This window comes from Hypanus sabinus, chromosome 10, assembly GCF_030144855.1.
Source record: "Hypanus sabinus isolate sHypSab1 chromosome 10, sHypSab1.hap1, whole genome shotgun sequence".
Taxonomy (NCBI): Eukaryota; Metazoa; Chordata; class Chondrichthyes; order Myliobatiformes; family Dasyatidae; genus Hypanus; species Hypanus sabinus.
In genome coordinates this window covers 19,577,692-19,592,420 of record NC_082715.1, presented here as the reverse complement: position 1 = coordinate 19,592,420, position 14,729 = coordinate 19,577,692, and the positions used below count along the sequence as shown (strand labels likewise).

The following is a 14,729-nucleotide window of genomic DNA, read 5'->3' as shown; positions in this document are numbered from 1 at the left end:
GGGACCCCTGCTATTTGTGATTTTTATAAATGACCTGGATATAGAGGTGGAAAGATGGGTGAGTAAGTTTGTGGATGACATGAAGATTGGAGGAGTTGTGGATGGAGCTGTAGGTTGTCAAAGGTTACAAGAGGATATAGACAGGCTGCAGAGTTGGGCAGAAAAATGGCAGATGGAGTTCAATCTGGACAAGTGTGAGGTGATGCATTTTGGAAGGACAAACCAGAAGACTGAGTACAGGATTAATGGTCAGTTACTTAAGAGTGTGGATGAACAAAGGGACCTTGGAGTTCAAATCCATACATCCCTCAAGGTTGCTGGACAGGTTAATAGGGTAGTTAAGAAGGCCTTTGGGATGCTAGGCTTCATTAATAGGGGGATTGAGTTCAAGAGTAGAGAGGTCATGTTGCAACTCTACAAATCTCTGGAGAGACCGCACTTAGAGTATTGTGTTCAATTCTGGTCACCTCATTATAGGAAGGATGTGGAAGCTATGGAGAGGGTGCAGAGGAGATTTACCAGGATGTTGCCTGGTTTGGAGAACAAGTCATATGAAGCAAGGTTAGCAGAGCTGGGACTTTTCTCTTTGGAGCGTAGAAGAATGAGAGGGGCCTTGATAGAGGTCTACAAGATTATGAGAGGCATAGATAGGGTGGATAGTCAGTACCTGTTTCCCAGGGCACCAATAGCAAACACCAGAGGGCATTTGTATAAAATTAAGGGAGGGAAGTTTAGGGGAGACATCAGGGGTAAGTTTTTTACACAAAGAGTTGTGAGTGCCTGGAATGACTTGCCAGGGATGGTGGTGGAAGCTAAAACATTAGGGGTATGTAAGGACCTCTTGGACAGGCACATGGATGAAAGAAAAATGGAGGGTTATGGGGTAGTGTGGGTTTAGCACTTTTTTTAAGGATTATATGGGTCAGCACAACATGGAGGGCTGAAGGGCCTATACTGTGCTGTAGTGTTCTATGGTTCTATGTTCTATGATGGTGCAGGTACTGTACTCAAGATGAGCTGTCCCTGAGTGTTCATACAGTGGAGTGTCATCCCAAGATCAGCAGCAGTCATGAGCCGCCTTGTGGACCTAAGTCTACAGTTGTGATTGAGCTTTCAAACAGAATTAGGAAACATGAGGAAATCTGCAGATGCTGGAAATTCAAGCAACACACACAAAATGCTGGTGGAACACAGCAGGCCAGGCAGCATCTATAGGAAGAAGTACAGTCGATATTCCAGGCTGAGACCCTTCGTCAGGACTAACTGAAAGAAGAGCTAGTAATTACAGATTTGAAAGTGGGAGGGGGAGATCTGAAATGATAGGAAAAGACAGGACTCTTCCCCCTCCCTTCTTACCCCATCTCTCATTTATTTATTTATCTATCTATCTATTTATTATTTTTTCCTTTTTCTCTTTCTCTTTTTTGTCTCTCTGTCCCTCTCACAATCACTCCATGCTTGCTCTCCATCTTCTTCTGTTGCTCCCCTCCCCCTTTCTTTCTCCCTAGGCCTCCCATCCCATGATCCTCTCCCTTTTCCAACTCTGTATCCCTTTTGCCAATCAACTCTCCAGCTCTCAGCTTCACCCCACCCCCTCCTGTCTTATCCTACCATTTTGGATCTCCCCCTTCCCCTCCCTCAAATCTTTAATTACTAGCTCTTCTTTCAGTTAGTCCTGACGAAGGGTCTCGGCCCGGAACGTCAGCTATACTTCTTCCTATAGATGCTGCCTGGCCTGCTGCGTTCCAGCAGCATTGTGTGTGTGTTAACAGAATTAGGAGCTTAGATTGCATTGGACCGAAAAGCGTAAGAGCTAGGATTAACAGCAGACCATACATCCTCTTTGAGCATGCTTCACTGTTCAATAGGATGGCTACTCTGAGCATAAAAATGTAAGAAATATGAGCAGCAAGAGGCCATCTGGCCCATCGAGCCTACTCCGCCAATCAGTAAGATCATGGCTGATCTCATCATGACTCATCTCCACTTACCTGCCTTTTCCCCGTAACCCTTAATTCCCCTACTATGCAAAAATCTATCCAAACCTCTTTAAATATATCTGGAATTCTGGTAATTTTCCTGACACCGTAACGTTGTTCCTCTCTCCACCCTCAGAAGTTAAGTGTATTCTTTTCTGCACTGAGATACTACTGAGTGTTCCCATCAAATTCTGCTTCTTTACAAATTTCTTGAAACAAAATTAAAAATATTCTGGAAACATTCATCAAGTCAAACAGCACCCGTGGAAGGAGAAAACTTTCAGGCCGATCATTCTTTGTCAGAACTAGTGATGGGAGAACATGTTAGTGAAAAGTTGTATAAAGAAAGGGAATGGATAGATAGACAAAGAAAAGGGTGAGTTTAAGCTGTGGATGAAGTTTGATCTAAGCTTTGATAAATGGTTTGTCAGAAATCACTCAATCTGCTGGTTGATACTGTATGAACAAGTACTAAGATTTCAAAAGTTTACAGGACTTGTTCATTGATTATGAATCATACTGCAAGGTTGACCAAATTACTATCAACTTATGCAACATCAGCTTGCTAAAGGAAAGAGCTGATGTCTAACCCATAACGGAGCACTTTGGGCAATGTAATCATAAATGTATATGTTAATATTTAATGATCATGTAAATGTTGTTTCTCAATGGTTTTCATTCGTAGCTTTAGGTGTCTTACTGGCACAGGTGTAGTAATGCCTCATTGTTCTTCCCTGCAGATATTCAGAACTAAAGCAGTGGATCTAGGTGAGAAACTTCTACCTGCTTTTAACACACCTACTGGAATTCCTTGGGCTCTGTTGAATATTAAAAGGTAACTAGTTCAGCTATAAAACATTTTGTTCCATTTTTAAGAAGTCGATGCCCATAATTGTTAAGTTTATTGTTCAGACATGTTAGTTTAAAATACATGTAAAGACAATCAAAGTCATGACTGTCTTTGGTATCTCTTGAGTTTCCTTTGGACCATTCAAACATTGTTATAAAACACAGACATGAAAATTGTATTTGTCTTCTCTGAATTTATCTTCTCCTGAAACCAGAGTATCAATGTGTGTGTTACCACAAATGCCAGATGACCTGTGGAGCGTTGTACAAATATACAAGCCCAGATGGCTGTATCAGATAGCTTGGTGACCTTGGATGGTGCTGAGCTGGAATGTGACTTTGACATCATTAGGTGGGCTGCACTGAAAATGCATAATATATCTCTACTCACTTATGCTCACTGCATTAGTATGGTAAATTATTATGAGTGGAAGGTGCAGTCCCACCCCTCCATCTGCATACCTTTGATGGCAAGCATCACAACTGACTCCGATCCCACCCCACTTTTCATTTTCAGCGGCTTCACCAGAACTGGAGATCTATGTCCAGTGGCTTAGACTTAGCCTTTCCCAATTTCCTGAAACTTTCCTGTTCTTTTTAATTTACTTACATGTTGGCAGATGTCTTTGCCGACTTCAATTGGAACTGATCAGGATAAAAGATCAGTGAATTGCTTGATAAAAGATGTCATTCTTCTGTCAGCTGATCATGGAATTTCTCCATGCTCTATCACCCCCTCCCCTTGATCTTCTGAGAATGTTGACCGGGTACATCTATTTGACTCTTTGTCAAAGGCCTGTTGGTAGAAAGAGCCTCAGAAGCTACCTTTTTATGTTACTAATCCTTTCGTTGTCAGTAGGTATAACAGCATTAAATGGAAAAAGTCACATTGAAGAAGCATATGTACTTTGACTGTTAACCTGCAGGTGGAATTGTAGCAAATCTAATGAACAGTTCTGTTCATCTGCGAGTTCACTTAAACTCTCATCTAGAGCCACACCGTGGAAGTAAAGTAAATACCATTTTTGTTCCAACAAGTAATAATATTCCAGTCTGGGCACTTCTGGATCACGCTCTAAATCTTTGACACCTTTGTAACTGAATGGAAGGTAAAAGTCAGGTGTGGTTCATAAGGTTCCTCGTAGATACATCAGCTAGTTAAGTGGCGTCGCAGCAGCAACTGTGCACTCAAGATCACTAAGAACTGAGTGTGGACTTTAGAAAGGGTAAGATGAGGGAACACACACCAGTCCTCATAGCAGGACCAGAAATAGAAAGAGTGAGCAATTTCTAAACATCTCTAAAAATCCATTCTTGGGTCAACATATCAATGCAGATACAAATGAGGCAGCAATATTTCATTAGAAGTTTGAGGAGATTTGGTATGTCATGATAGGCAAACACAAGTTTCTATGGATGTATCATGGCAATCATTCTAACTGGCTGCATCACTGTCTGGTATGGGGGGGGGCTCTACTGCACAGGATCAAAATAATCTGCAGAGAGTTATAACCTTAGTCAGTTCCATCAGGGGCATTAACCTCCATAGTATCCAGGACATCTTCAAGGAGTGATACTTCAAAAAGGCAGCATCCATTAAGTTCCTCCTGTCACCCAAAACTTGCCCTGTTCTCATTGCTACCATCAGGAAGAAGGTACACAAGCCCCAACAATTTAGGAATAGCTTCTTCCCCTCTGCATGTGATTTCTGAGATTTCTGAATGGACATTGAACCCATGAACACTACTTCACTACTTTTTAAAAATTATTTTTATTATTTCTCTGCTTATTTAAATATTCAATATATATATTAGCAGTGATTTACTTTTTTCTCTGTTATTAAAAACAAGTTTCATGATGTATGCCGATGATATCAAACCCAATTCATCATCTGATTTGGCATCATAAAGGAATTACAGAACATTAGTTCCACAGGTAGTGCAACTGATCTAACCACCAAATTTTAACCCCTCCCCCCCGTACTGTATCCATGGAACTTGCATATTCTCCCCATGACTGTGTGTATTTCCATTGTTTCCTCCCACTTTCTAAAGATGTGCTGCAGGTTACTGAAAGCAAAAAAAAATGTAGATGTCAGAAATGTGAAGTGTTAATGGATATTATTGAGAGAACAGGTTAATAAAAAAGTAATTGATGGATGAAAGAAACGTGATTGAGTGGACTGTTTTGAGATCTATCATAAATTCAATCGGCCAAATGGCATCATCCTAAAATACATGCCGCATTTGAGTACTAGGTCTGCACTGTATAGTTCTTTAAGCACATGAAGGTTTATGAGCATTACGTTAATAGTGATGAGCTTTCTACATCCAGTCCACTTTCATGCAATAATATTGAGACCTCTTCTACCATCTGGATAAAAATTGTTTCCTCCTAATCCTTCCACTTTAAGTGTGAGCTTTAAGGTTATGCTTCCTGAATATTGACTCTTAGTCTAGGAGAAAATACATCCTAACCTTAACTTTATCATAATTATATACACGTCAATGAATTCTCCACTGAACTTACTCGGTTCAAAGTAATTCATTTCAAGCTTATACAACATTTCTTTGTAGCTACAGTGTTGCCAACATCTTTGTGAATCTCTTTTGCCTTCTCTAGTGCAGTCACATCTTTATTCTGGTGTTTTGACTTGAGCTTACCCAGTACACAAGCTGTGTTCTAACTAGTGTCATAGACAGTCCCAGCATAACCTCCCTGCTCATAGAATCTATGCCTGCGTTAATAATAGATAACATTGCTTATGCCTCTTTAATCACCAAACTGATCTGTTGTACTGGCCTCAGGTGCAGTGTTTATAAGTAAGGTTGCCAATTTATAAGACCATAAGATATATGAGCAGAATTAGGCCATTCAGCTCATCGAGTCTACTCTGCCATTCCATCATGGCTGATCACAGATTCCACTCCACCCCATACACCTGCCTTCTCTCTGTATCCTTTGATGCCCTGACTGATCAGGAAACTATCAACTTCTGCCTTAAGTATACCCACGGTCCTGCCCTCCACTGTAGTCTATGGCAGAGTATTCCACAGATTCAACATTCTCAGGCTAAAAACAAATCTGACTTACCATCCATTCTATAAGTTCATCACCCAGTTTTGAACCAGTGACCTCTAGTTCTGAATATCTTCAACTTAGGAAACATCCTCCCCACATCCACGCTATCTGGTCTTTCAACATTCAGTAGGATTCAATGAGATCCTCTCGCATTCTTCTAAATTCCATTAAATACAGTCCCAAAATTGCCAAATGTTCCTCATGTGTTAAGCCTTCATACCTGAAATCATCCTGGACACATCCTTTCTGAGATACGGGGCCCAAAACTGTTGACAATACTCCCAAGTGTGGCCTGACTAGTGTCTTACAAAGGCTCAGAATTATTTCCTTGCTTTTATGTTCTATTCCCCTTAAAATAAATGCCAACATTGCATTTAAATTACTCAACCTGTAAGTTAGTCTTCTGGGAGTCTTGCATGAGAAATTTTAAGTCCCTCTGCACTTCTGATGTTTGAACCTTCTCCTCATTTAAACAATAGTCTGCACTATTGTTCCTTTTACCAAAATGTATTATCATAAGTTTCCCAACACCGTATTCCATCTATCACTTTTTTGCCCATTCCTCCAATTTGGCTTAGTCCTGCTGCAATTGCATTGCTTCCTCAGCACACCCTACTCCTCCACCTATCTTTGTATCATCCGCAAACTTTTCCACAAGACCAATCAATTCCATTATCCAAATCATTGACAAACAATGTGAAAAGTAGTGGTCCAAATACTGACCCCTGAGGAACAGCACTATTCACTGGCAGCCAACCAGAAAAGGCTTGTTTTATTCTCACTCTCTGCCTCCTGCCTGTCAGCCATTCCACTATCCATGCCAGTATCTTTCCTGTAACACCATAGGATCTTATCTTGTTAAGTAGCCTCATGTGTGGCACCTTATCAAATGCTTTCTGAAAATCCAAGTAAATGACATCCATTGCCTCTCCTTTGTCCACCTTGCTTGTTACTTTCTCTAAGATTTCTAACAGATTTGTCAGGCAAGATTTCCCTTTACAAAAACCATGCTGACTTTGACCTATTTTCTCACTAGTGTCCAAGTCCTCCAAAAACTCAGCCTTAATAATAGTCTTCAACACTTTCCTAACCACTGCAATTAGCCTAACTGGCCAATAATTTCCTATCTTTTGCCTTCCTCCATTCTTAAAGAGTGGAGTCACATTTGCAATCTTCCAGTCCTCCGAGACCGTGCCAGAATCAAGTGATTATTGAAAGATCATGATTAATTCATCCGTTATCTCTTCAGCAACCTCTTTCAGTATTCTAGGGTGTAGTCCATCTGGTCCAGGTGACTTACCCACCTTATCACCTTTGTGTTGGCACTCACACTTGCATCATACTTACCTTGCGTCCACCTGTTCTCACAGAAGTCCTGTTGAGCCAACGCCTTACCACTCTGACTCAGATCACTCCCATGATGACCGCTCCGCTGGTCTTTTATGGAGACTGAGTTTTTAAAGCTCTTCGCTGGACCTGCGTGTGAATGCTTCAACTGCACCTGTGCAGCACTCCAATCAATGATTCCCGTTGAATATACTTTCCACCTTTTAAAGCTGTTTGCCAGACCTGCACGGGATTGCTTTAACAGTGTCTATGCAGCACTCTAATCACGAATTTATGGTAGAAGTATGGGACAGATTTTTTTCCTCCCATCTCCCCATTTTCTGTTCAAAGGCATTGGTAGTCACATACCAGGCTGTAATGCAGCCAGTCAATGCACTTTCCGTGGCACATCTATAGAAGTTTCTAAGCTTTTTGATGACATGACAAATCTCCACAGGCTCCTTTTGAAGTAGAGATATCTTCATGCTTTTTTTTGCAATAACATTTACATGATGGGTCTAGGACAAGTCCCCTGAGATAGTGACACCCAGGAATTTAAAGTTACTGTCCCTTTCCACCTTTGATCCACCAATGATTACCGCCTCATGGACCTCTGGTTTTCCTCTTCTAAAGCCTACATTCAGTTCCTTGGCCAATCCAAACTGACATAGGTCTGCAAGTGAGGAAATCCAGGATCCAATTGCTCAAGGAGGTATTTAGTCCCAGGTCTTGGCATTTACTGATTAGTTTTGAGAGGATGATGTTATTGAATACTGAGCTGTAATCAATAAAGTTCTTAATATATCAATATAAATATAAAAATCTAGTAGTATCCACCTCCCAACTTTCAAAATGAAGTTTGTATAATTCTAAAATATTGTTCTATGCCTTTAAATCTTTTCCAGCAACTCACTTTTATTCTTGTTTCAGAAACAATTACAGTGGTTTCTGCTTCTGTCGCACTATCTCAGATTACAAGGTCATTATTTGATGCTTTACCCTCTTCTCAATTTAGTGAAGCATAATCTTTTGCTATTTTTTACCCATACCTCTAATCTTCAAAGCTTCTTCTGTTCACTGAGGCACTAAGTACATTTCCATAGTTCAAAGAACATAGAAATCTACAGCACATTACAGGCCCATCAGCCCACAATGTTGTGCCAACCATGAGTAACCTACTCCAGAAATTGTCTAGAATTTCCCTATTGCATTACCCTCTATTTTTCTAAACCATCTACCTATCTAAGAGTCTCTTAAAAGACCCTATTGTATTTGCCTCTATCACCATTGCTGGCAGTGCATTCCACACACCCACCACTCTCTGTGTGGAAAAACTTAACTCTGACATCCCCCTTGTACCTACTTCCAAGCACCTTAAAACTATGCCCCCTTGTGTTAGCCATTTCAGCCCTGGGAAAAAGCCGCTGACTATCCATACAATCAATGCCTCTTATCATCTTATACACCTCTATCAGGTCACCACTCATTCCCCATCACTCTAAAGAGAAAAGGCCAAGTTTATTCAACCTATTCTCATAAAGCATGCTCTCCAATCCAGACAGCATAATTGTAAATCTCCTCTGCACTCTCTCTATAGCATCCACATCCTTCCTGTAGTGAGATGACCAGAACTGAACACAGTGCTCCAAGTAGGGCCTAACTAGTTTGTATATAGTTGTATCATTACCTCATGGCTGTTGAACTCAATCCCACGGTTGATGAAGGCCATCACACCATACGCCTTCTTAACAACACTGTCAACTTGCGCAGCAGCTTTGAGTGTCCTGTGGACACAGACTCCAAGATCTCGCTGATACTACATACTGCCAAGAGTCAGGTGGTGGATGGTCGTATGAGCAACTGGTGCATGTCACAAGTCCTGGTGATGTGACCATTGATGCCAGACAGAAAATCTCTGAAGAATATTGATAATAGCTGGGGTCACTTATCTTGTAAAGACATTGCCCAGAAGAAGACAATGGCAAACCAGTTATGTAGAAACATTTGCCAAGAACAATCATGGTTATGGGAAGGCCATCGTTGTTCATGCCAATAGACAATAGGTGCGGGAGTAGGCCATTTGGCCCTTTGAGCCAGCACCACCATTCAATGTGATCATCGCTAATCATTCACAATCAGTACCCTGTTCCTGCCTTCTCCCCATATCCCTTGACTCTGCTATCTTTAAGAGCTCTATCTAACTCTTTCTTGGAAGCATCCACAATTCTCTGGGTGAAAAAGTTTTTCCTGAACTCCGTTCTAAATGGCCTACCCCTTATTCTTAAACTGTGGCCTCTGGTTCTGGACTGCCCCAACATCGGGAAAATGATTCCTGCCTCCAGTGTGTCCAATCCCTTAATAATCTTATATGTCATACGACATGGCTCATAACAAATGAACGAGACAGACTGAAGGTCAATGTATTCTTTGTGGAAGGGAGACAGAGCTACTTCTGGGCAGGAGTTTGCTGAAAAAATCCCTGCAAGTTCATGAATGTGGATTATGAATGCATGGATTTCAGGAGAGCCTGCAGTGTAACACAATGAATGTGCTCACTTTAGTGCTCTTGAGTGGGGAAGGAGAAGTAGATGGAGTCCTTTGTGCTTGTGTGAAGACTTTAGATGACATCACTAATTCAGTAGTGTGTAGCAAACTGTTAGATAGGACAGAGATTATCAGCAGCAGACGGGAATGCTGCTGATTGTTAGAGCAGATCCCAAAGTTATGGCATATAGCAAATGCTAATTTTAATAGCAGCCAGTCTTTGGACCGGAACATGGGTTGTAAATTGAATTTAAACCACAGCTCTCAACAATGTTGTAATTTGGGAATGATTGCTAACAAAGAAACACTCAATTTGATCACAAAGGCCTGTATATGCCTGAATGCAGCCTAGATTCAATGGGAATTAACATTCGTTCTGGGTGTCTGGAATGTGGATGGAGGTGTTTGAAAACTATATGAGCAGCAATTCAAATGAAACATTGTAGATACATTGTAACTATAAAATTGTTATGCTGTTGCTTTTGATCTTTAGCATATAAAAATGTCATGTAATATTTAGTCAAGCAGGTCGCTTTGTCCAAGAGTGTCACGAATTGTGATGCCTGTTTCTCAGCTTTTGTTGAATAAGCACTTTTATATCCACTAGCTTCAGTGTTCCTTTGGTGACTTTATTCACGTCATGACACTGATACTAAGCATGTGACTGTAATCCTGATCTCCATGGACAAAGCAGCCATGTGAGATTGCACTTGTGGTCAGAAGTGAGGACAAAGAATCCGGTTCTGAGTGTTGGACCACTGAGTGGCACAATTTTAAGAGAAAAAGTGTTACTAAAACCTGGTTGTTCATTTTTCAAATAATTGAGGTTGAAAATTGCAATGCAGGTGAATTTTGCATGTTGGCCTTTGTCGATATTTCACATGGGGGGGCAGTTGGGGTACATGAATGTCAGGGAAATGGAAGGATATAGACTTTGTGTGGGCAGAGGGGATTAGTTTAGTTGGCTATTTGATTGCGAATTTAATTGGTTCAGCACAACGCTGGGTGACAGTGGGCCTTTTCCTGTATTGTACATTTGTATGAAGAACCAAGCATGTGAATCCCTTCACAAAATAAGAAGAAATATTTACTGCCTGCTATTGAGCCACCTACGAATGTGTGAAAACATGGCCTACTCCAGGTGATTTTTGACAGCACAGCACTTTGTCATTCTGCAAAATTTACTTGTTTTTCCTATTCTCCTCACATCTTGATTTCCAATCTATCTTTATATTGTCAGCAAGTTTGGCTCCAGTACACTAGCTCCTTTCATCTAAGTCATTAATGTAGATTGTAAATAATTGAGGCCCCAGCACTGATCCCTGTGGCACCCCACAAGTTCCAGCTTGCCAGCTTGAAATGACACATTTATCCCAACTGTGTTCTCTGTAAATTAGCCAATTCTCTATCCAATCTGATATATCAGATCCAGTATCATTAGCTTGCATCTTGTGCAGTAACCTTTTATGTGGTAACCTATCAAATGCCTTTTGGAATTCCAAATACATTATGAAGAGAATCACTTGATTTTTATGTCAGCAAGCCCTTTTTTGCTTGATATTCTAGCCATTATTATCCCAAGATTAGGGTTAACACATTTAGCAGAGGATGGATAGACAGTATATTCTAAAACACATTGATCACACTAAACAGAAACATTGTTGCACTGTGCATACAGTGTTCTGATTGCTTAGAGAATGAATATAGATTTAGTAGCAATCAAATAATGGTCCTACTTAAGAAAATCTAATAAGTTCTTTTAGACTGCTTATGAAATAACACTTTTTTTCAGTTTCAGACTGATGGCTATAAGAAAATTCAATTGAGCTACCTTTTTTCTTTTATTCCCCATCCTCTTCAAAGAGAAAAAAGACCTGTCACGCTTTCTGTAGAACTGCACTTTGAAAAGATTAAACTTGATAGTGCCCCTTGCAGTAACTGATCTCTGATCATCAAGGCTCTTAGAAGTAGTCAAACTTCAGCTACAGTAAGCTTTAAATTATTCAGTTTATTCTGACCAGGATTTGGCTTTTTGAGTTGAAATATCTTGCACTGATATAAAAATAAGCATATGTAAGTTTATCTTTGAAGGATTTTTAAAAATGCTGTGATGTTCAGATTTCTTTTATAATTAAATTTGGATTTTGTTGTTAAAACTGGTTTATCTCATATGTAAACAGTTTAGAAACACTCCAAAGCTTTTGTTCAATAATGTATGTGATTATGTAATCCAGTATTGGTATATTTTGTAGCCAATTGATTTTGCATGGTTGAAAGGTTTGGATACTATATATATTGATATCCTTAATTATGCTTCCAGTTCTAATCTGCCACTAGAGTGACAATTTAGAAGCTATGCCCTTATTAGTAAATTGACCTGCAAATGCGACTCATCATTGCCTTCAAAAGTTTATCACACATTGGCTGCTTTGAACAGATTCTTTTTACAATGATCTGGACTAGATTTGAAGAAATCTGTTCAAGTGTGTGTATGCTTTCTCATTTGGATGCAGATTGCTAATACTGAATTTGAAATTATTTAGATCTTACATCCGTCCCACAATGTGAGGGAGTAAAAATCTTTGCGTTATGACTCTGTCTCAATGTACAGACATGTGAATTTATAAGTCTAATGGCCTGTAGAAAGAAGCTGTCCCATAGCCTGTTGGTCCTGGTTTTAGTGCTGTGATACCATCCACCAGACAGAAGCAGCTGAAACAGTTTATGGTTGGGCTGACTGGTGTCCCCAGTGATCTTCCAGGCCCTCTTTACACACCTGTTGCTATAAGTATTCTCAATGGAGGGAAGTTCACATCCACAGATGTGCAAGGCTGTCCATACCACTCTCTGCAGTGCCCAGCAATCAAAGTTGGCACACTTCACATATCAGGTAGTGAAACAGCCAGTCAGGATGCCTCTGTAGAAGGTCTTGATGATTGGTCGGGGGGGGGGGGGGGTGCATGCAGAACTTGTAGTGAACTAATTCTTGTCTGAGGCATATATTGGACAGAGAGTCCAGTGGTAAGTTATGTATAATTGACAAAGCCCATTAGAATAGACTGAATGGGCAATAAGAATCTTGGCAAAAGGAAATCCCCTAGCTGATTGAGCCATTGGAAGACTTTTCGTTTAATCACACTTCCTTATTTAAACTCTGCATGTTTATACAATCTTTTTTCAAATCCTTTGTCTTTGAATAACTTCTAGTTTTCATATTCTCTTCCATTTTAATGAATCCATTGCCCTTGGTGTGTTTCTTTGAAATTCAGTCGACATTTGTTATAAGTGTATACATTCTCTGATATTAAATGGAACTATTGAATTATTGAGATGTTCATGCCACCTTGTTCCTGATTGACTAAACTTTTCAATTCTGATTGTTTTCATTGCATTATCATGGTCATCTAGAAAAAGGATTGAGGCTGACTGTAAATTGTCCCTATTGTCTTGGTAAGTGGTAGAATCTAGAATGTGGGGAGAATAAAATGGAGATTTGTAGGTTTAGTACAAATTGTGTTTGATAGTCAAAGGGAGACCCTTTCTGTGCAACTTTGACTGTAAAGAAGTCTGTGTCAAATTATTGAACCATCAGATTAATTAATCGATGTACAACCTGCCATAGGTTTGGATAGGTTCTTTCCAAGTGTAGCATCCACTTCAAAGAAAGTAGGATTACAAGCCCAAATGAAACAGATAGTCAGTGCTATCAATTTATCTTAAATCAATAAAAGGGGATTGGGATTGGGAATATAAGGATTTCTATATGGAAGATGAAAGTAACAATCAAATCCACAGAACAAAGTTTAATAGTAATGGTGCATAACTAAGCAAGGACAATTCAAGGCAATATAAAGTGAAGCTACCTAGATGCATCTTCTATTATAAATTTTTAAATCTTACTTGCCCTTATTCATCGCCATGTATCGACTTAATTTTAAATACTAAAGTGTGGATAGCCCTCATAATGAAATATGGTGCTTGCCCATCATACCTGATGATGACAGGGAACTTGTGCAGAAGAGTTTTTGAAGTGGAAAAGCCTGTACTGGTGCAGTTCCACTCTCTCAACCTTAGAATTCTGGATGCAGTGGTATGAGCAAGTGTAACAAGTGTTAAAGTGATAACCATGATGCCTTCTGTGACTTGTCCAGCCTTCAATCTCCACGGAGCTTTGCAGTACTATCTTCCTAGCTGCTGGATCTGTGTAGATCTCATGCACTCAGTTCAATGGAGCTGACTTTGCTTGCTAGGGCAGGCATGTCTCTATCTCACCAGCATAGGGGTCTGCTGGCCACCCTCACCTGGTTTAACCTGACTGTCGAAGCAGTGTACTGGGGTGTGGCCACTGTTGCATGCAGACAGCTACTTGGGACCACAGGTGAGAGCTGAGTGTCCGGTTGGCACCAAAGGTGAGTGACCTGCCCTGGAATGGACACTACAAGCCTTTTCACCAGAGGTGCTACCCCTCCCTGGGCACTCCATACAACCTGATAATGAAATATAATATTAGGGTAACGAAGAATGAGCTTGGTCAAGAAAATTGACAAATACAAATATTGATGGTAGGGAGAGATGACAGCATAATACTCACTGGTTAGACTGGCTTACTGAATTTCTAGCATTAGAAACATAACTGGAGAGAGTATTAATCAAAGGATAATGCAATAGAAGTGTAAGGGCTTTAATCTTCATTTAATAGTTCAATAGTTCCTTTTAATATCAGGAAATGTGTACAATATACTATCTGAAATTCTTGATCTTCGTAGACGTCCATGAAAACAGAAGACAGCCCCAAAGAATGTGTGACAGTGAAAACGTTAGAACCCAAAGTCCCCTACTCCCCCCACCCAAGCACAAGAAGCATGCAGAGCAATGATTTTCCCCTCCTACCATTTATTTCAGAAAAAAAAAGCATCAGCGCCCTCCACACACCAAGCAAGCAATCACAAA

At 40.2% G+C, this 14,729-nt stretch overlaps 1 protein-coding gene across 1 annotated transcript in view; it reads left to right on the top strand.

The window, feature by feature from the left end:
* Window positions 1-14,729, top strand: part of man1a1 (mannosidase, alpha, class 1A, member 1) — a 436,576-nt gene that overhangs the window by 322,878 nt on the left and 98,969 nt on the right. The window contains exon 5 of the mRNA XM_059981476.1: window positions 2,720-2,814. Within this exon, the coding sequence (XP_059837459.1) occupies window positions 2,720-2,814 (95 nt within the window). The remainder of the gene's footprint in view (window positions 1-2,719; window positions 2,815-14,729) is intronic.